Source organism: Hemiscyllium ocellatum, chromosome 1 (assembly GCF_020745735.1).
Source record: "Hemiscyllium ocellatum isolate sHemOce1 chromosome 1, sHemOce1.pat.X.cur, whole genome shotgun sequence".
Taxonomy (NCBI): Eukaryota; Metazoa; Chordata; class Chondrichthyes; order Orectolobiformes; family Hemiscylliidae; genus Hemiscyllium; species Hemiscyllium ocellatum.
This window is the reverse complement of record NC_083401.1, coordinates 19,138,387-19,154,119: the sequence shown is the minus strand read 5'-3', so window position 1 is coordinate 19,154,119 and position 15,733 is coordinate 19,138,387. Positions and strand designations below refer to the sequence as shown.

At 41.9% G+C, this 15,733-nt stretch overlaps 1 protein-coding gene across 2 annotated transcripts in view; it reads right to left on the bottom strand.

The window, feature by feature from the left end:
• LOC132824893 (putative pre-mRNA-splicing factor ATP-dependent RNA helicase DHX32) overlaps nucleotides 1–15,733 on the bottom strand; it is a 123,350-nt gene that overhangs the window by 87,113 nt on the left and 20,504 nt on the right. For both annotated transcript variants that reach the window (XM_060839867.1, XM_060839779.1), the window contains exon 3: nucleotides 4,552–4,745. In XM_060839867.1, coding sequence (XP_060695850.1) covers nucleotides 4,552–4,745 — 194 coding nt within the window. The remainder of the gene's footprint in view (nucleotides 1–4,551; nucleotides 4,746–15,733) is intronic.

Sequence of the window (15,733 nt, the reverse complement as noted above, 5' to 3'; positions counted from 1 at the left end):
AAACTAGCATCCAAGTTCAGTGAGTAAAAGGGAAGGCAAAGAGAATGTTGGCCTTTATTTTAAAGGGAAAGGAGAATTAAAAGAAGGTCTTGCTGAGACTATGAGAGGCACAAGTCAGAGGACAGTATGAATTAGTTAGATGGCTTTGTTTTTCTTTTGGAAGGCAAGATATAGTGGCGTTGCAGGCAGTTCAGAGAAGATTCACAAGGTTGATCCTGGACAGAGGGGAATTTTCTTATGAGAGCAATTGAGGAGGTTGGACTTGTACTCATTACAGCTTAGGAGAAGGACAGCTGATTTTACTGAAACATACAAGGTGGCTTGATGGGATAGGTATGGAAGGGTAGTTTCCTTTCATGGGAGAAAACTAGCCACCAGAATACATGAACATCAACTAGCCACAAAAAGACATGATCCACTCTCACTAGTATCCTCACATATGGATGAGGAAGGACACTGCTTCGACTGGGGCAACACATCCAACCTAGGACAAGCCAAACAGAGACATGCACGAGAATTCCTAGAAGCATGACATCCCAACTCTTGGATGCCATTTACCAGCACTGAGAAAAAGAATAGGAAATGACATCACCAACCCAAAGAAATCCAAACATCCAAATAGAAAGTGGGCTACACCACCAGTGCTTCATCCAGAGGCTCAACCAAAGATGTTACTAAGTATGGTGATGAAATGTCTCAAAGCAAACCTTCCAGCTCAGCGAGCTGCATCCATACAGAGAGCTTTACATTTAAGGGAAAATGTAAAGTATGGGGCCTTGACTCTGTTTCTAATACAGTTCTGTCCCTGTCCTGGAAGTGTTTAATTGGGACTGCATTGAAGGAATTTTACTTTCTGTTTAAAATATTTGAGGAAGCTTTACTCTCTGACTTGTGTATATATATCTCATGATTCTGTTCCCTCTTTTGACCATTTGTTTTCAATGGCTGTCAGCGGTTCAATAAGTCAAGACAACAAAAACAAATTGGAAAATTGACAAAGTCATACACACACTGACTGCCAAGAGAACTTCACAGTTTGAAAAAAAGTAATTTGATAATAGATGACATTACCTGTAATCTACTTTTCCCACTGAAGTTGAAAGATTCAGCCACCAGAGGAATTAAATAAAATATCATGGTAGAATTGAATTAAAACCTCATGGAATTACAAACTCTGTTCATTACTTTGCTTGTGACAACAAGCAGCCAAATGGAAGTGATTCAAAACACTGTGCCCACGGAGACAGGTAGGGCATGTCCTGGGACACACTGTGCTTTAACATTTGGAGGAAATGCCATAACCTTCAGTTGTGACCTAAGTAAATCAAACTATTCAAAAATATTTGCAATTGACATGGATTTAGGTGATAGTAGCAGAGCTTTATAAAATGAATGCTTACTCTATGTGTAGGTATATAAATAGGAAGTCAATCCTGTTTTGCAACCAATTAAAAGATTTCCACACCTTAATGCAGTGTAATAGCCAATTACCATTTCTGGCAGTCTATCTGGCTCTAGCAACCTAATCTCAAGGAACAGAAAACAACACTAAACAGCTTTGCTCTTACTGCTCATGATGTCTTCAGAAACTTAACAGAGAGTGAAACATACGTTTGGAACTCTCAAAATTAATAGTGTATATAGTGTAATTATACTTTGGCATACATTACTTTGCTACCCTAGCTGGTCAACACATTTAGTCATGGCAAAGAGGTTCTTCTGCAGCTGTCCAGGGCCCTGGTGAGACCACATCTAGAGTACTGTGTGCAGTTCTGGTCTCCAAATTTGAAGACAGACATTCTGGCTATTGAGGGAGTGCAGTGTAGGTTCACGAAGTCAATTCCTGGAATGGTGGGACTACCTTACACTGAAAGACTGGAGCAACTGGGCTTGTATACCCTTGAGTTTAGAAGACTGAGAGGGGATCTGATTGAGACATATAAAATTATTAAAGGATTGGACACTCTGGAGGCAGGAAACATGTTTCCGCTGATGGGTTAGTGCCGAACCAGAGGACACAGCTTAAAAATACGGGGTAGACCATTTAGGACAGAGATGAGGAGAAACTTCTTCACCCAGAGAGTGGTGGCTGTGTGGAATGCTCTGTCCCAGAGGGCAGTGGAGGCCCAGTCTCTGGATTCATTTAAGAAAGAGTTGGATGGAGCTCTCAAGAATAGTGGAATCAGGATTATGGAGGTTAGGCAGGAACAGGATACTGATTAAGGATGATCAGCCATGATCATATTGGATGGTGATGCAGGCTCGAAGGGCAGAATGGCCTACTCCTGCACCTATTGTCTATAATACATAACTTCTAAAAAGGTTTTTTCCCTATTGAGAAAATATATGTGATCTTAAATGTATTTTATGCACCAAGTTTTGTTGGATCGTAGCCCACCGTCATTGACACCTTATTTGACATCTGCTGAGGTATAAAATTCAACAATGGCCACAACATAATGACCAGCAGCAGATCTGGCTTTCCACCATACTGTCCATCTCTATGCCAAGTGATGCGGATTTCTGCTGTCGACCCTGACCCTAAATTTACCTGGACCATCTCTGACACCTCCTTCCCCTTCCTGGACCTCTCCGTCTCCATTAATGACGACCGACTTGACACTGACATTTTTTACAAACCCACCGACTCCCACAGCTACCTGGATTACACCTCTTCCCACCTTATCTCTTGCAAAAATGCCATTCCATATTCCCAATTCCTCCGCCTCCGCTGTATCTGCTCCCAGGAGGACCAGTTCCACCATAGAACACACCAGATGGCCTCCTTCTTTAGAGACCGCAATTTCCCTTCCCACGTGGTTAAAGATGCCCTCCAATGCATCTTGTCCACATCCCGCACCTCTGCCCTCAGACCACACCCCTCCAACCGTAACAAGGACAGAATGCCCCGGTGCTCACCTTCCACCCTACCAACCTTCGCATAAACCAAATCATCCGCCGACATTTCCGCCACCTCCAAAAAGACCCCACCACCAGGGATATATTTCCCTCCCCACCCCTTTCCGCCTTCCGCAAAGACCGTTCCTTCCGTGACTACCTGGTCAGGTCCACGCACCCCCCCTTACAACCCACCCTCCCATCCTGGCACCTTCCCCTACCACCACAGGAACTGTAAAACCTGTGCCCACACCACCTCCCTCACCTCTATCCAAGGCCCTAAAAGGAGCCTTCCACATCCATCAAAGTTTTACCTGCACATCCACTAATATCATTTATTGTATCTGTTGCTCCCGATGCAGTCTCCTCTACATTGGGGAGACTGGGCGCCTCCTAGCAGAGCGCTTTAGGGAACATCTCCGAGATACCCACACCAATCAACCACACTGCCCCTTGGCCCAACATTTCAACTCCCCCTCCCACTCTGCCGAGGACATGGAGGTCCTGGGCCTCCTTCACTGCCGCTCCCTCACCACCAGACGCCTGGAGGAAGAACGCCTCATCTTCCGCCTTGGAACACTTCAACCCCAGGGCATCAATGTGGACTTCAACAGCTTCCTCATCTCCCCTTCCCCCACCTCATCCTAGTTTCAAACTTCCAGTTCAGCACTCTCGTCATGACTTGTCCGGACTTGTCCGACCTGCCTATCTTCTTTTCCACCTATCCACTCCACCTTCTCCTCCCTGACCTATCACCTTCATCTCCTCCCCCACTCACCCATTGTACTCTATGCTACTCTCTCCCCACCCCACCCTCCTCTAGCTTATCTGTCCATGCTTCCAGCTCACTGCCTTTATTCCTGATGAAGGGCTTTTGCCCGAAACGTCGATTTCGCTGCTCGTTGGATGCTGCCTGAACTGCTGTGCTCTTCCAGCACCATTGATCCAGAGACTTCTAATCACCAGCCTAGTTGAAATAATCTAGCTTGGTACATACTGGAAATGAAACATTCATAACAAAGTTGCAGGTTGAAGTTCTACTTCAAAGATTTGAGCACATGTCCTCTGTTAATGCTCCAGTTGGGAACTGAAGCAATGCTGCACCACTGGACATTGGCATTTTGTGGGAGAAGCTTAGAAATTAAACTGAGGTCAGCTGACCGCTCATGGAAGTGCAAGGACCTCGGACAATACTGAAAGAAATTTGGGAGTTACCCCTGGAATCGTGATCAATATTTATCCCTCAACCAACAACACAAACCTTGTCCACCCCAGTCCAACACTGGCACCTCCACAACACCACTGGAAGCAGACAGAGTCTGCGCTTGATCATATTGCTGTTTCTAGAGCAAACTGTTCTCCACACTTCATACATAAGCATACTTCTTCAGCAGCTTGAACATAGGAGCAACTGGAGGTCGTACATTCCTGTATAAAAGTAAGGTCTTCTTCTTATTTGTGTGGCTTAGTACAACATGGTGTTTTCAGTGGCAACAACCACTGACCTGCAAAAATGTATGCTCGTGTCTGATACAAATTGGAGACATTTCAGATTAATCTTAGTTGCCAGCTCAGATTTGCCTTTTCCCAGGGCTTACTTTTCCATTCCAAGTGAAAATTTATTGAAAAGATTCATGAACATGCAAAGCTGACCTGAGAATAGTTTCTGTCGTGCAGCAGTCTTCATAAGGGACATGGTATCCAATCTCATGACCCACATTCAAGTCCAGTTCATCTGCCACACGCTGTGCCAAACACATAGCAGAAAGGCTATGGGGTTGTGTACAGACTACCATGCCATGCTGATACTGAACAGAGAGGGCATATTCAGCACACCACTGAGGAATCTAAAAGGAAAAACAAAATGAGCCAGATATTAATTTTCAATTTCTAATACATTCAACAACCTTTTATTGTTTGTCAATTTCCAATAATGCAGTATCTGTAGTAAAATTACTACTTTGATGGAAGAAAATTAAGCCAGAAGCTTTTACATTATTACGTAACAATTTGATTTTGCCATACAGCAGGTCCTCGATTTATAAACATCCAGCTTACAAACGCTTTCACTTATGAACATAATCCCATGCAGTGCGTTCCAACTTGTATACAACCCAAGTTGTGACTGGACTACACAGCAGAACTATTTGCAACCTTGGGTCTACCCATATCAATTTGTTACCAACTGCAAAATTCAATGAAGTTACTTTGGACGAGGTAAATCAAAAATTATTACATTTCAAGATGCCCTCAAGGAGGGTCCCCACAATGCTGTGCGAACTCATCAGGTTTGTATGTTATGTTGCTACCCAGTGCAAATTAATGAGACAGACTAAATTTATTTTCTTCAGGAGCGCGCACAAGAGACAGACAGAGAGAGAGAGAGAGAGAGACAGACAGAGACAGAGACAGAGACAGAGACTAGAATTAATTTCTTCAGTACTCAAAGAAGACAAATAAAGTCTACAAAGGCCTATATAGCTGTGGAACACAGAAAATGATAAGAGGCATTTTATAACACTGATTATATCAGCATCGGCAAGTATCCAGATCAAAACCCCCCAGTACACCAAAAGGAGATTCATGAAGACATAGCGAGGTCCCAAACAAAACGTTATCACAATTCAGTGCGTTAAAGTTCTACCAAAGGAGAGCCATGGTGCAATGGATACAGATCAGTTCAAAAGTGAGGCAAAAGGATATGTCCGACAATAATCACTGGCTAGAATTTAACAGGAGGACCACTAAAACCACTAATGATGGTTATGGAGGTTGTAACAATCACTGATGGATGAGGGCATGCTATTCATTTAGAATTCTAGAATCAATTTGATCAGGTGCAAAAGAGGAAATTAGATGACAAAACTGGAGTCTGCTCTGGACCAAAGAAAGTGGCAGGAAAACTGAAAACAAAATAGCAAAGGATATAATGCAAACAATTACGATAAATATTTCTCAGACAGATAGGCGGTTGTTAGTGTAATGCCGAGAGAAAGTGACGCTGGAAAAGCACAGGAGATCAGGCAGCATCTGAGGAGCAGGAGGATCGACGTTTCATTCCTGATGAAGGGCTTTTATCCGAAACGTTGATTCTCCTGCTCCTTGGATGCTGCCTGACCTGCTGTGATTTTCAAGCATCACACTCTCGACTCCGATCTCCAGCATCTGCAGTCCTCACTTTCGCCTAGTTGTTAGTGCAGTGCCTCAAAAATCGAGAGATTACACATGAAGCTGATCATAAGTATCTGTTTTCCTGTTTCCAACTTGCTGTTATCAAAATTTTTGTTATCTGTTTATTTCAACAATTAAGTTTGAAGGGAGTAAAAGTCGTCCTTCATCGATACAAAGCCACAGTTAGACCAATGCACTGTTCATTTCTCGGCACCACATATTTAGAACACTTTGTTTTTGGAAAGAATGCATCATAGATCTTTTACCAAGACTCAAAAGGTTAAAGAAAACAGAACTTTTGTTTTATGCTTCATGAAATCTGGTCCATGCAAGTAGCATTAGCACTTATTGTCAATCCCCAAATTCCCTCAAGAAGAAGTCACCTTCTTGAGCAGCTAAAGCCAATGTGGTGTAGGTACACAGAATGACCAGGTGTTTCCAAGTGAGAATGGTGTGTGTGGCTTGAAAGAGAATTTGGAGTTTGTAGCACTGACCTCTGATGGCTACTCATGTTGTTCTAGACAATACAGATTGTAGCTTTGAGACATGCCTTTTTTGCCAATGGTACACATAGCTATCACAATGTGAAGGTTGTAGAGGAAGTGAATGTTTAACAAGTGGGAGCTGGGAAGTCAACCAAGAGGGCTCCTTTGTCCTGTCTGGTGTTGAGTTCCTTGAATGCTTTTGGAGCTGCAGTCCTCCAGGCAAATGCAAGAGTATTCCATTACACTTGACTTACTTTGTAGACGGCAAAAACATTTTGTGAAGTCAGGAAGTAAGTGAGGCATTGAAGATTTTCTGACCTTTGACTTGTTCTTGTAGCCATATTATTTATATAGCTGGTCTAGTCAATTTCTGATCAACGATGAACCCCAAAATGGTGATAGCGAGGATTCAGTTACCATAAGCTCATTGAATAGCATAGTGATTAGATTCTCTCCTCTTGGAGATGGCCATTGCCAGGCATTTTTATGATACGAATGTACTTGCCATTTCTTCACCCAAAACAGCATGGTCGTTCTGTACGTGGACACTTACTGCTTCAGTACCTGAGAAACAGAGTGAAACTAAAACTCATTTCTGACCTTAAGAGTAAGGTAAGGTCATTGATAAGTTTGTGCAACTTCAATCTGTCCTGCAGAGCTGCAGCAGGGATGCAGAAAATTATACAAACAAGGGTTCCACTTCTGGGATTTGGACTGTTGATGAGTGATTTGATTGGCATCTTGAAAATATTAGGGAGAACTGACAAGGTAAATAAAGAGAAACAATTTTTCCTGGTCAGTGACTATATGAGTAGAGGACATAGAGCCAGGCCTTTCAGAAGTGAATTTAGGAAATAACTGTACAAACAAAAGATAAGTTTAGAACTCACTTGATGCTGGGTTAGTGCTTAAATTTTAAATCTGAGATTGAGAAACTTTTGTTAGCTAAAATATATTAACGTGTATGAGGCAAAGGCAAGTATCAGGACTTAAATATGGATGAGTTATGATATTTTTATGTAGTGTAACAGGCTCAAAAGGACTAAACAGTCCACGGCCACATCCAGAAAAGTACCAATGTGAGTTTATAATGCTCTCTGCCACAGCTGCTTGAAATTTTCTGCAACCTCAGTTTTAGCCTGCCAATTTCCAGCTTGGTAAAGGTCCTTCACAATAAGTATACACAACTCTCCATTCCTCCGTTTTAAATATCAGCAAATCAATCTCTAATTATCTGTGAGAGTTGTACCTCCCCTCATTCTTTCTACGAAACCACTTCACATTTATCATAATTAAATTTCATCTGCTACATTTTTATCCATTCTATGTCCTCAGTCCATTTCTACTCTCCTGACTGGAAGGAGAAAGCATTTCAGGGCCATTAAAACATCACCTTAGGGTTTCTCTTTCATTAGTGTTTATGCCTCAGACAAGGAGGGAGTTTGAGAAGGCGAGTCCTTCATGGTAACCCCAGCTGGTACTGAAATTGGACCCATATTGTTGATGTCACTCTACATCAACCTTCCAAAATAAATCCATGGTCCTACAACCACAGCCTGTAAATCTGGTCTTGAGTGACTGTTCCATTACCTGGAAGATCAATTTCTGGATTAAAACATAAGAGCAGTGGTAAAGTGGAAGAAGAGAACAGGTTTCGAAAAAGGACTGTAAAAACCTTTGCCTTTCCTAAAGGATATGAGTCAACCAATCAGCCAGTCTTACCCAATAGAAACACAATAGAAAACAGTAAACCATTCATCCAATCATGCCTGCTCTACCTGAACATCCAACTCAGTACCCTATTCTCACTTTTTCTCCAATGACTTGTGATCCCTTTAAATCATAAAAAAAAGATATATCCTTCTTTAAAGTCTCCAACGTTTCAGCCTCAATAGTTTCTTGTGACAGAATTCCACACTCTCAGCAAATAAAAACACATGTTCTCTCCCAAATAACTTGCTCGATAAAAACAAAACCACCCTCTGTCAATTCTACTGTGTACACTTCAGCAAACATGCTGCAGGGTGTTTCAATGTATTTCATAGCTGAAGTGTCAACAAATGACTCAATCCTTGCTTTTGTAATTTACAACATGATCTCAACTGCTAAACGTGTTTGCATCTTGTGACACATTATAGTCGAAGTTATCCAAAATTTACAGCCAGTGATTCATTTATTTATTCATTAAATGTGGCTTTACTTTTCCTTGAAGTGGCAAGTGTGCTAGTATGAATGCCTATTTCATTGACTTATTCCACACCGTGCAAATTGTTTCTGCCCTCTTACTTCTTTGGCACACATTATCTTGTCTAGCTCTCAACAAATTGCATTTTAAATTCCCTGGTGAGAAGCACCAGAATCAGAAATATTTGGATGCCCTTGTAGAGTTTCAGATCATCCCTATGGGCATGTTAAAGGCCCTACTTAAGCCCTATGGTGGAAAAAAATAGGTTGGAGTGTTGGCAAATACATGTGATATAGTGAGTCACTGTGGCAAAGCGCAACAACCAATCTCCATCGCCTCTACAAGCTCAGTATTTGATTGTTATGGTGAGAGAACTGAAAGGACTTCACCAGGTTCTTCCAGTATTATAGATGCAAGGCATTCCATAAGACTCCCAATAAATTCAATCCAATAACAGTGCAGAGTCAATAACTAGGTTTTATCATTGCAAAGTGAGAAAGATGATGCGAAAACAAACTGCAGAGAATGAAGCCACCTCCCAAAATATGCAGTTTAAAAAACACAAGCAGCTACATGTTCTGCAATCAGATAATCCGAGAGCTCTGATAAATCAACTGTGCTTTTCTCTTGCAGTTGGCATCTATCTGATCTGGTGACCCTGCAATAGCATCACTTTTGGCAAGAGTATCTTGGGAAACTTTGTTGCGAACTGTCTGAAAAATGGTTGCAAGTGAATTCAAAACTAACTTTCAAGAGAATTAATTAAAAAGAAAGCAACTACAGAGCTATGTGGAAACAGGAGAGAGGGATTAAGATTAGATTCCCTACAGTATGGAAATGAGCCCTTCGGCCCAACAAGTCCACACCAAGAGCAACCCACCCCCCTACCCCATATTTATTCCTAACTAATGCATCTGACACTATGGGCAATTTAGCATGGCCAATTCTCCTGACCTGCACATCTTTTGACTGTGGGAGGAAACCAGAATACCCAGAGAAAACCCATGCAGACACTGGGAGAATGTGCAAACTTCACACAGACAGTCGCCCGAGACGGAAATCGAACGCGGGTCCCTGGTGCTGAGGGAACAGTGCTAACCACTGAGCTGCCCTTTATCAATAGCTTTATCAGAGAAGACACAATGGACAAAATAGCAACCTCCAGTGCTGCATCATTTTGTGATTCTGAAAGACAGACCTTGAAGAGGTCCAAGACCTAACAAAACTGATTTTTCACTATGGGTGACAGTGAAAACAATCCGACATTAAAAGGACACTTTGCAGAAAGACAACTTTTGGGCAACAAAGTGAATAGAACTGCGACACTTGAAATGAATGTGGACACAAAGATGGTTTCTTTTTTCTAAAAGCCGTTCCTTTTCTCAAGGATACTATGTCCTTGGTTTTTTCAGAGGGGTAACAAATCACTCTCAGTGCTGATTAGATTGGTTTGGGACAGAGATTATAAAGGGTATTGAGAGGCCTTTTTGTTCACGTGTGAACAGATGAGACTTCAGGCAAAAGTGGTTATGTTATAGAAGGGAACTGTATAATGAAAGGGGAGTGGTCAGGTCTTTAGCTAAGCAGTTTAGTTCAGTCTAGAACTAGCTGGGAGTTCAACAGGGAGCTGCGTGGAAACAAACTCTCTGCCCTTCTAACTTCAACCTGTAAGCATTTGTTCCATTCACTTATACTGGTTTCTAAGGAGGTTTGCTTATTGGGACTTGTGTGTAGTCAGAACAGCATAATTCAATCAAGTTTGGATAGACTGAGTTCTGTAGGGGATTCTTTATTCTGTGCTTTGTGCTTCATTGTGTAATTATGTGAATAAATTTTTGTCAGTTTTTAGCCTGGTAGTCAACCTCACTGACTTACTCTGGGTAATTTTTACTGTACACTTACCAAAACAAATTGCAAAGTTATGGTCTGGGCTGCCTGCTTAAGAATGTTTTGAGTGGTCTGGCCTAGCCCATAGCAGATCAGGGGCTCTTTGCTGGATTTTAAACAGCGAGTGGTAGGTGCTAGTGTCTTTGTTTTGGGCGTTGGTTTGGTTGGGTAGACAAAACTTGGGGCAGTAATGGCTCTTTCAGTCGCCAGAAGCTTTCTGGATATGGATGCAGTGACTATGGAAGTTTTTCAAAAAGTGAATAAGACCAAGCTGCAGGAATTAGCAGACCAACTGGAATTTGCATTGTTTTCCTCACAGAAGCAGCTCAGTATTTAACCTTGCTGGAGAAGCCATCAGAATACATAGAGATGGCAAGAATTCAATCGCAAATGAAGCAGCTTGCGAGAGGCGAGAGGCAAGGAAAGGGCAACAGAAATCAAACAGTGAGTTCTGATTAAAAGCAGAAGAGAGGGAAAAAGAGAGCAGAGAAAAGAAAGACAGCTTTTGAACTTCAAAAACTAACACTCCAGCTTAAAAGTCTGGAGATGGAGGCTGAGGGTAGGCTTACTGAGGAAGAGAGCGAGGATAAGCAAACCCCTGATAGTCAGAAGCCAAATGAGAAACTGTTTCAGTATGCTCAAGCTTTGCTTAGATTTGATGAGAAGGTTGTGGAAGTCTTTTTCATCTCATTTGAAAAAGGTGGCTAAACAAATGCAGTGGCCAGCAGCAATGTGGGTTTTGTTGATCCAAACAAAACATGTAGGTAGGGCAAGTGAGGTATTCGCATCACTATCACAGGAGGTATCTGGGGAGTATGATAAGGTGAAAAAAGCCAATTTAAGTGCAAATGAGTTTGTGCCTAAGCCTATAGACAACTTTTCAGGAATCTAAGGAGGGACTCTGGTCAAACCTACATTGAGTTTGAAAGGATCAGACACAGTAATTTCAATAGATGGATAAGAGCTTTAAAAATCAAGCAAACCTATGATGCTCTTACAGAGATAATTATTTTGGAGCAATTAAAAATTCACTGCCTGAAGTAGTGTGAACTCATGTGGAAGAGCAGACTTGAAACAGCAAAGTTAGCAGCTGAAGTGGCTGATGATTATCAGCTGGTCCATAAAACATGGTTTGGCTTCCAGAATCAATTTCAGCCCATGAGGGATAGAAATTTGGGCAAAGAGAAATCCTCTCGTGGAAAGGGAAAGGTAGATCTCAGTGAAGATCACAATGATAACTTACCACAGGGTAAAAAAGAAACCCTTGAGGAGCCAAAGGAGTTAAAAAGCTCCAGTGTTTTCATTATAATAAAGTGGGCTACACAAAATCAATGTTGGTGGGCTAGGAGAAAGCCAGATGTAGGAAAACCAGCCACACCTGGAAGTTTTGTTGGATGAGTAACAAAAAGCACAAGGGAAGTTAGACAACTGCCTCAGTGTGTACAAGATGATCAGAGGTTGATTAAGGAGAAAGTGCCAGATCTGCTTAAAAAATATACAGGCATGGGTAAAGTTTATTCACATAGGCCAGGAGCAGCAGATAAGGAGTTACAATATTAAGGGACACAGGATCCTCTCAGTATGTGATGCTGAAGGATGAGGAGATATGGATCTGATCAGGTGTACCCGAGAACTCTGTGGGAAGCTAGAGAAGTGATTGCTGGGCCTTTTGCTGAGATAGTTGTATCATTGATTGTCATAGGTGAGGTGTCGGAAGACTGGAGGTTGGCAAACGTGGTGCCATTGTTTAAGAAGGGCAGTAAAGACAAGCCAGGGAACTATCGACCGGTGAGCCTGACCTCGGTTGTGGGCAAGTTGTTGGAGGGAATCCGGAGGGACAGGATGTACATGTATTTGGAAAGGCAAGGACTGATTAGGGATAGTCAGTATGGCTTTGTGCGTGGGAAATCATGTCTCACAAACTTGGAGTGTTTTTGAAGAAGTAACAAAGAAGATTGAGGAGGGCACAGCAGTAGATGTGATCTATGTGGACTTCAGTAAGGCGTTCGACAAGGGTCCCCATGGGAGACTGATTAGCAAGATTAGATCTCATGGAATACAGGGAGAACTAGCCATTTGGATATAGAACTGGCTCAAGGGTGGAAGACAGAGGGTGGTAGCGGAGGGTTTTTTTTCTGACTGGAGGCCTGTGACCAGTGGAGTGCTACAAGGATCAGTGCTGGGTCCTCTACTTTTTGTCATTTACATAAATGATTTGGATGCGAGCATAACAGGTACAGTTAGTAAGTTTGCAGATGACACCAAAATTGGAGGTGTAGTGGACAGCAAAGAGGGTTACCTCAGATTACAACAGGATCTGGACCAGATGGGCTGAAAAGTGGTAGATGGAGTTTAATTCAGCTAAATGCGAGGTGCTGCATTTTGGGAAAGCAAATCTTAGCAGGATTTATACACTTAATGGTAAGGTCCTATGAAGTTGTTGCTGAACAAAGAGACCTTGGAGTGCAGGTTCATAGCTCCTTGAAAGTGGAGCCGCAGGTAGATAGGATAGTGAAGGCGGCGTTTGGTATGCTTTCCTTTATTGGTCAGAGTATTGAGTACAGGAGTAGGGAGGTCATGCTGCAGCTGTACAGGACATTGGTTAGGCCACTGTTGGAATATTGCGTGCAATTCTGGTCTCTTTCCTATCGGAAAGATGTTGTGAAACTCAAAAGCATTCAGCAAAGACTCAAGGATATTGCCAGAGTTGGAGGAGAGACAAAAAGTTATCAATTATGCTAAATGAGGCTAGAGAGTCCAGAGAAGAGTGAGAAATTGTGGTAAGAGTACTGGACAAACTCTAAGCAATAGGAAGACACTTTGCCCTTGCAAATGATATAGCTGATTCACTGGTAGGCATGCTGCCTCCTCTAGTTGAAAAGCCAGTGGAGACACAGGTAATTGAAGACATGGAGAATGCTTTTCCAGGAAGTTTCCCAGATTGTGTGATCACAAGATCACAGAGGCACAAGTTGAAGCAGGAGGGATCAAAAGGCACAAATAAGGAAGCTGACATAGCATTATCCAAGACCTTTTTGATCAGATAAGTGGCACAGGGCAGGAACAAATTGATAAACATGCTAAGCTGATTTAAGTTTTCATCTTTCTGCTGTAATTCAAACAGTTATATCAAAAGGCATTTCCAGAGAAGGAAAGTGAGTGTATCCCTATCTGCTATTACTGAACAAATGATGTCTTAATGAGGAAATGGAGACCATCTCACATTCAAACAGATGAGAAATGGGCAGAGATTCCACGAGTGGTGCATGAGCTACAACTTGGAGGTCATTTAGGGGTGATGAAAACACAGACTAAAATACAAAGACATTTTTACTGGCCCAGACTACACAAAAATGTTGTTGAATTTTACCAGATGTGGCATACATGTCAGCTAATCGGAAATCCACAGGCAGTAATAAAATCTGCACCTTCAATAAGTATTCCAGCATTTGAGGAACTTTTCACAAGAGTCTTGATTAATGGAAGTCCCCTATCTTAAACAAGAAGAGGGAATAAGTATTTATTAACAATAATGCATGTGTCGACTTGATTTCCAGAAGCAATCCCATTACGCAACATCACAATAAAAAGAGTTGTAGAAGAATTACTTAAATTTTGTTTTACTTGATATGGAATACCACTAAAGATCCAGTCAGAGTAAGGATTAAACTTCACATCCAAACTATTCAAGGACATTATGGATAACTTGGGGAAAAAAACCATTTTAAATCTACTGCGTACCATCTGGAACCGCAGGGAGTGCTAGAGAGTGGCATCAAACTGACCATATTGAGGGCTTCTAGTCAGGATTACTCAGATGATTGGGATAAGGGAGTTCAGTTTGTACTTTCTGCGATCAGAGATGCACCAAATGAATTAACCAAGCTCGGTCCATTTGAATTAAGTTTTGGGCGTGAAGTAAGAGGACTGTTAAAATCGATTAAGAAGAAATTAATAAGTCAGAATTCAGAGACCATCCATTTAAACTATGTATCAAATCTCAGAACGATTAAAATACAGCTGGAGAGTTGACTAGACAGCATTTAAAAGTATCACAGCATACAATGAAACAGGAAACGGAGAAGTCGTCACAAATTTGCAATTTTACAATTGGGGATAAGGTGTTGGTGTTACTTCCAGTAACAGGTGAGTTTTTAAAAACAAGGATTGGTGTATCTTATCAAAACGAGAGGAAATTGAGTGGGGTGAACTACTTGATAAGGACTCCGGACAGGAAGAAATCTCAGAGTGTATCATGTGTATATGCTTAAAAGATATTTTGACAGAGAAGCAAAGTAAGAGGAGAAGGTGTTAATGATTACAGCACAGAAGGAAGAACCAAGCTCGGAGGATTCTGAATTGGACATTCCTCAAATCAAACTGGACAATATGGAAGTTGCCAAAAATTGGGATAAATCCACAGGAAAATCAAACTGACCTGAGACAGTTATTACTATCACATGGGGATATATGCGGAAATAAACTGGGAAGTACTAACCTAATTGTGCATTATGTAGAAATGAGAGATGCTGTTCTGATGAAGCAACATTTGTATAGACATAACCCTTTAAAGTTGGCACAGGTTCAGAAGGAGATTGAGCGCATGGTCCAAGATGGCATGATCAAAGTGCATTACAGTGACTGGAGCTCACCCATAGTCATGGCGCCAAAGCCAGATGGTACCCAATCATTGTGTGGACTACCGTAAATTCAACGCTGTTACAAAGACTGATGCACATCCAATTCTATGGTTGGAGGACTGTGTCAAAAAAGTGGGATAAGCAACTTACATTTCCAAGTTGGACTTGCTCAGAGGCTACTGGCAAGTCCCTCTATCAGAGAGAGCAAAGACAATTTCGGCTTTCGTAACGCCAAACGGACTATATCAGTTCAAAGTCATGCCATTTGATATACAAAACGCTCCAGCCACATTTCAGAGACTGACTAATAAGGTCATTGCCGGCAGTTCCTGAAGGGCTTTTGCCCGAAAAGTCGATGTTCCTGCTCCTCGGATGCTGCCTGACCTGCTGTGCATCTCCAGCATCTGCACTACCCACTTCCATCTTGCACCAAAGTTTTGTCCACTCAAGGGTTTCAAATATGCTGC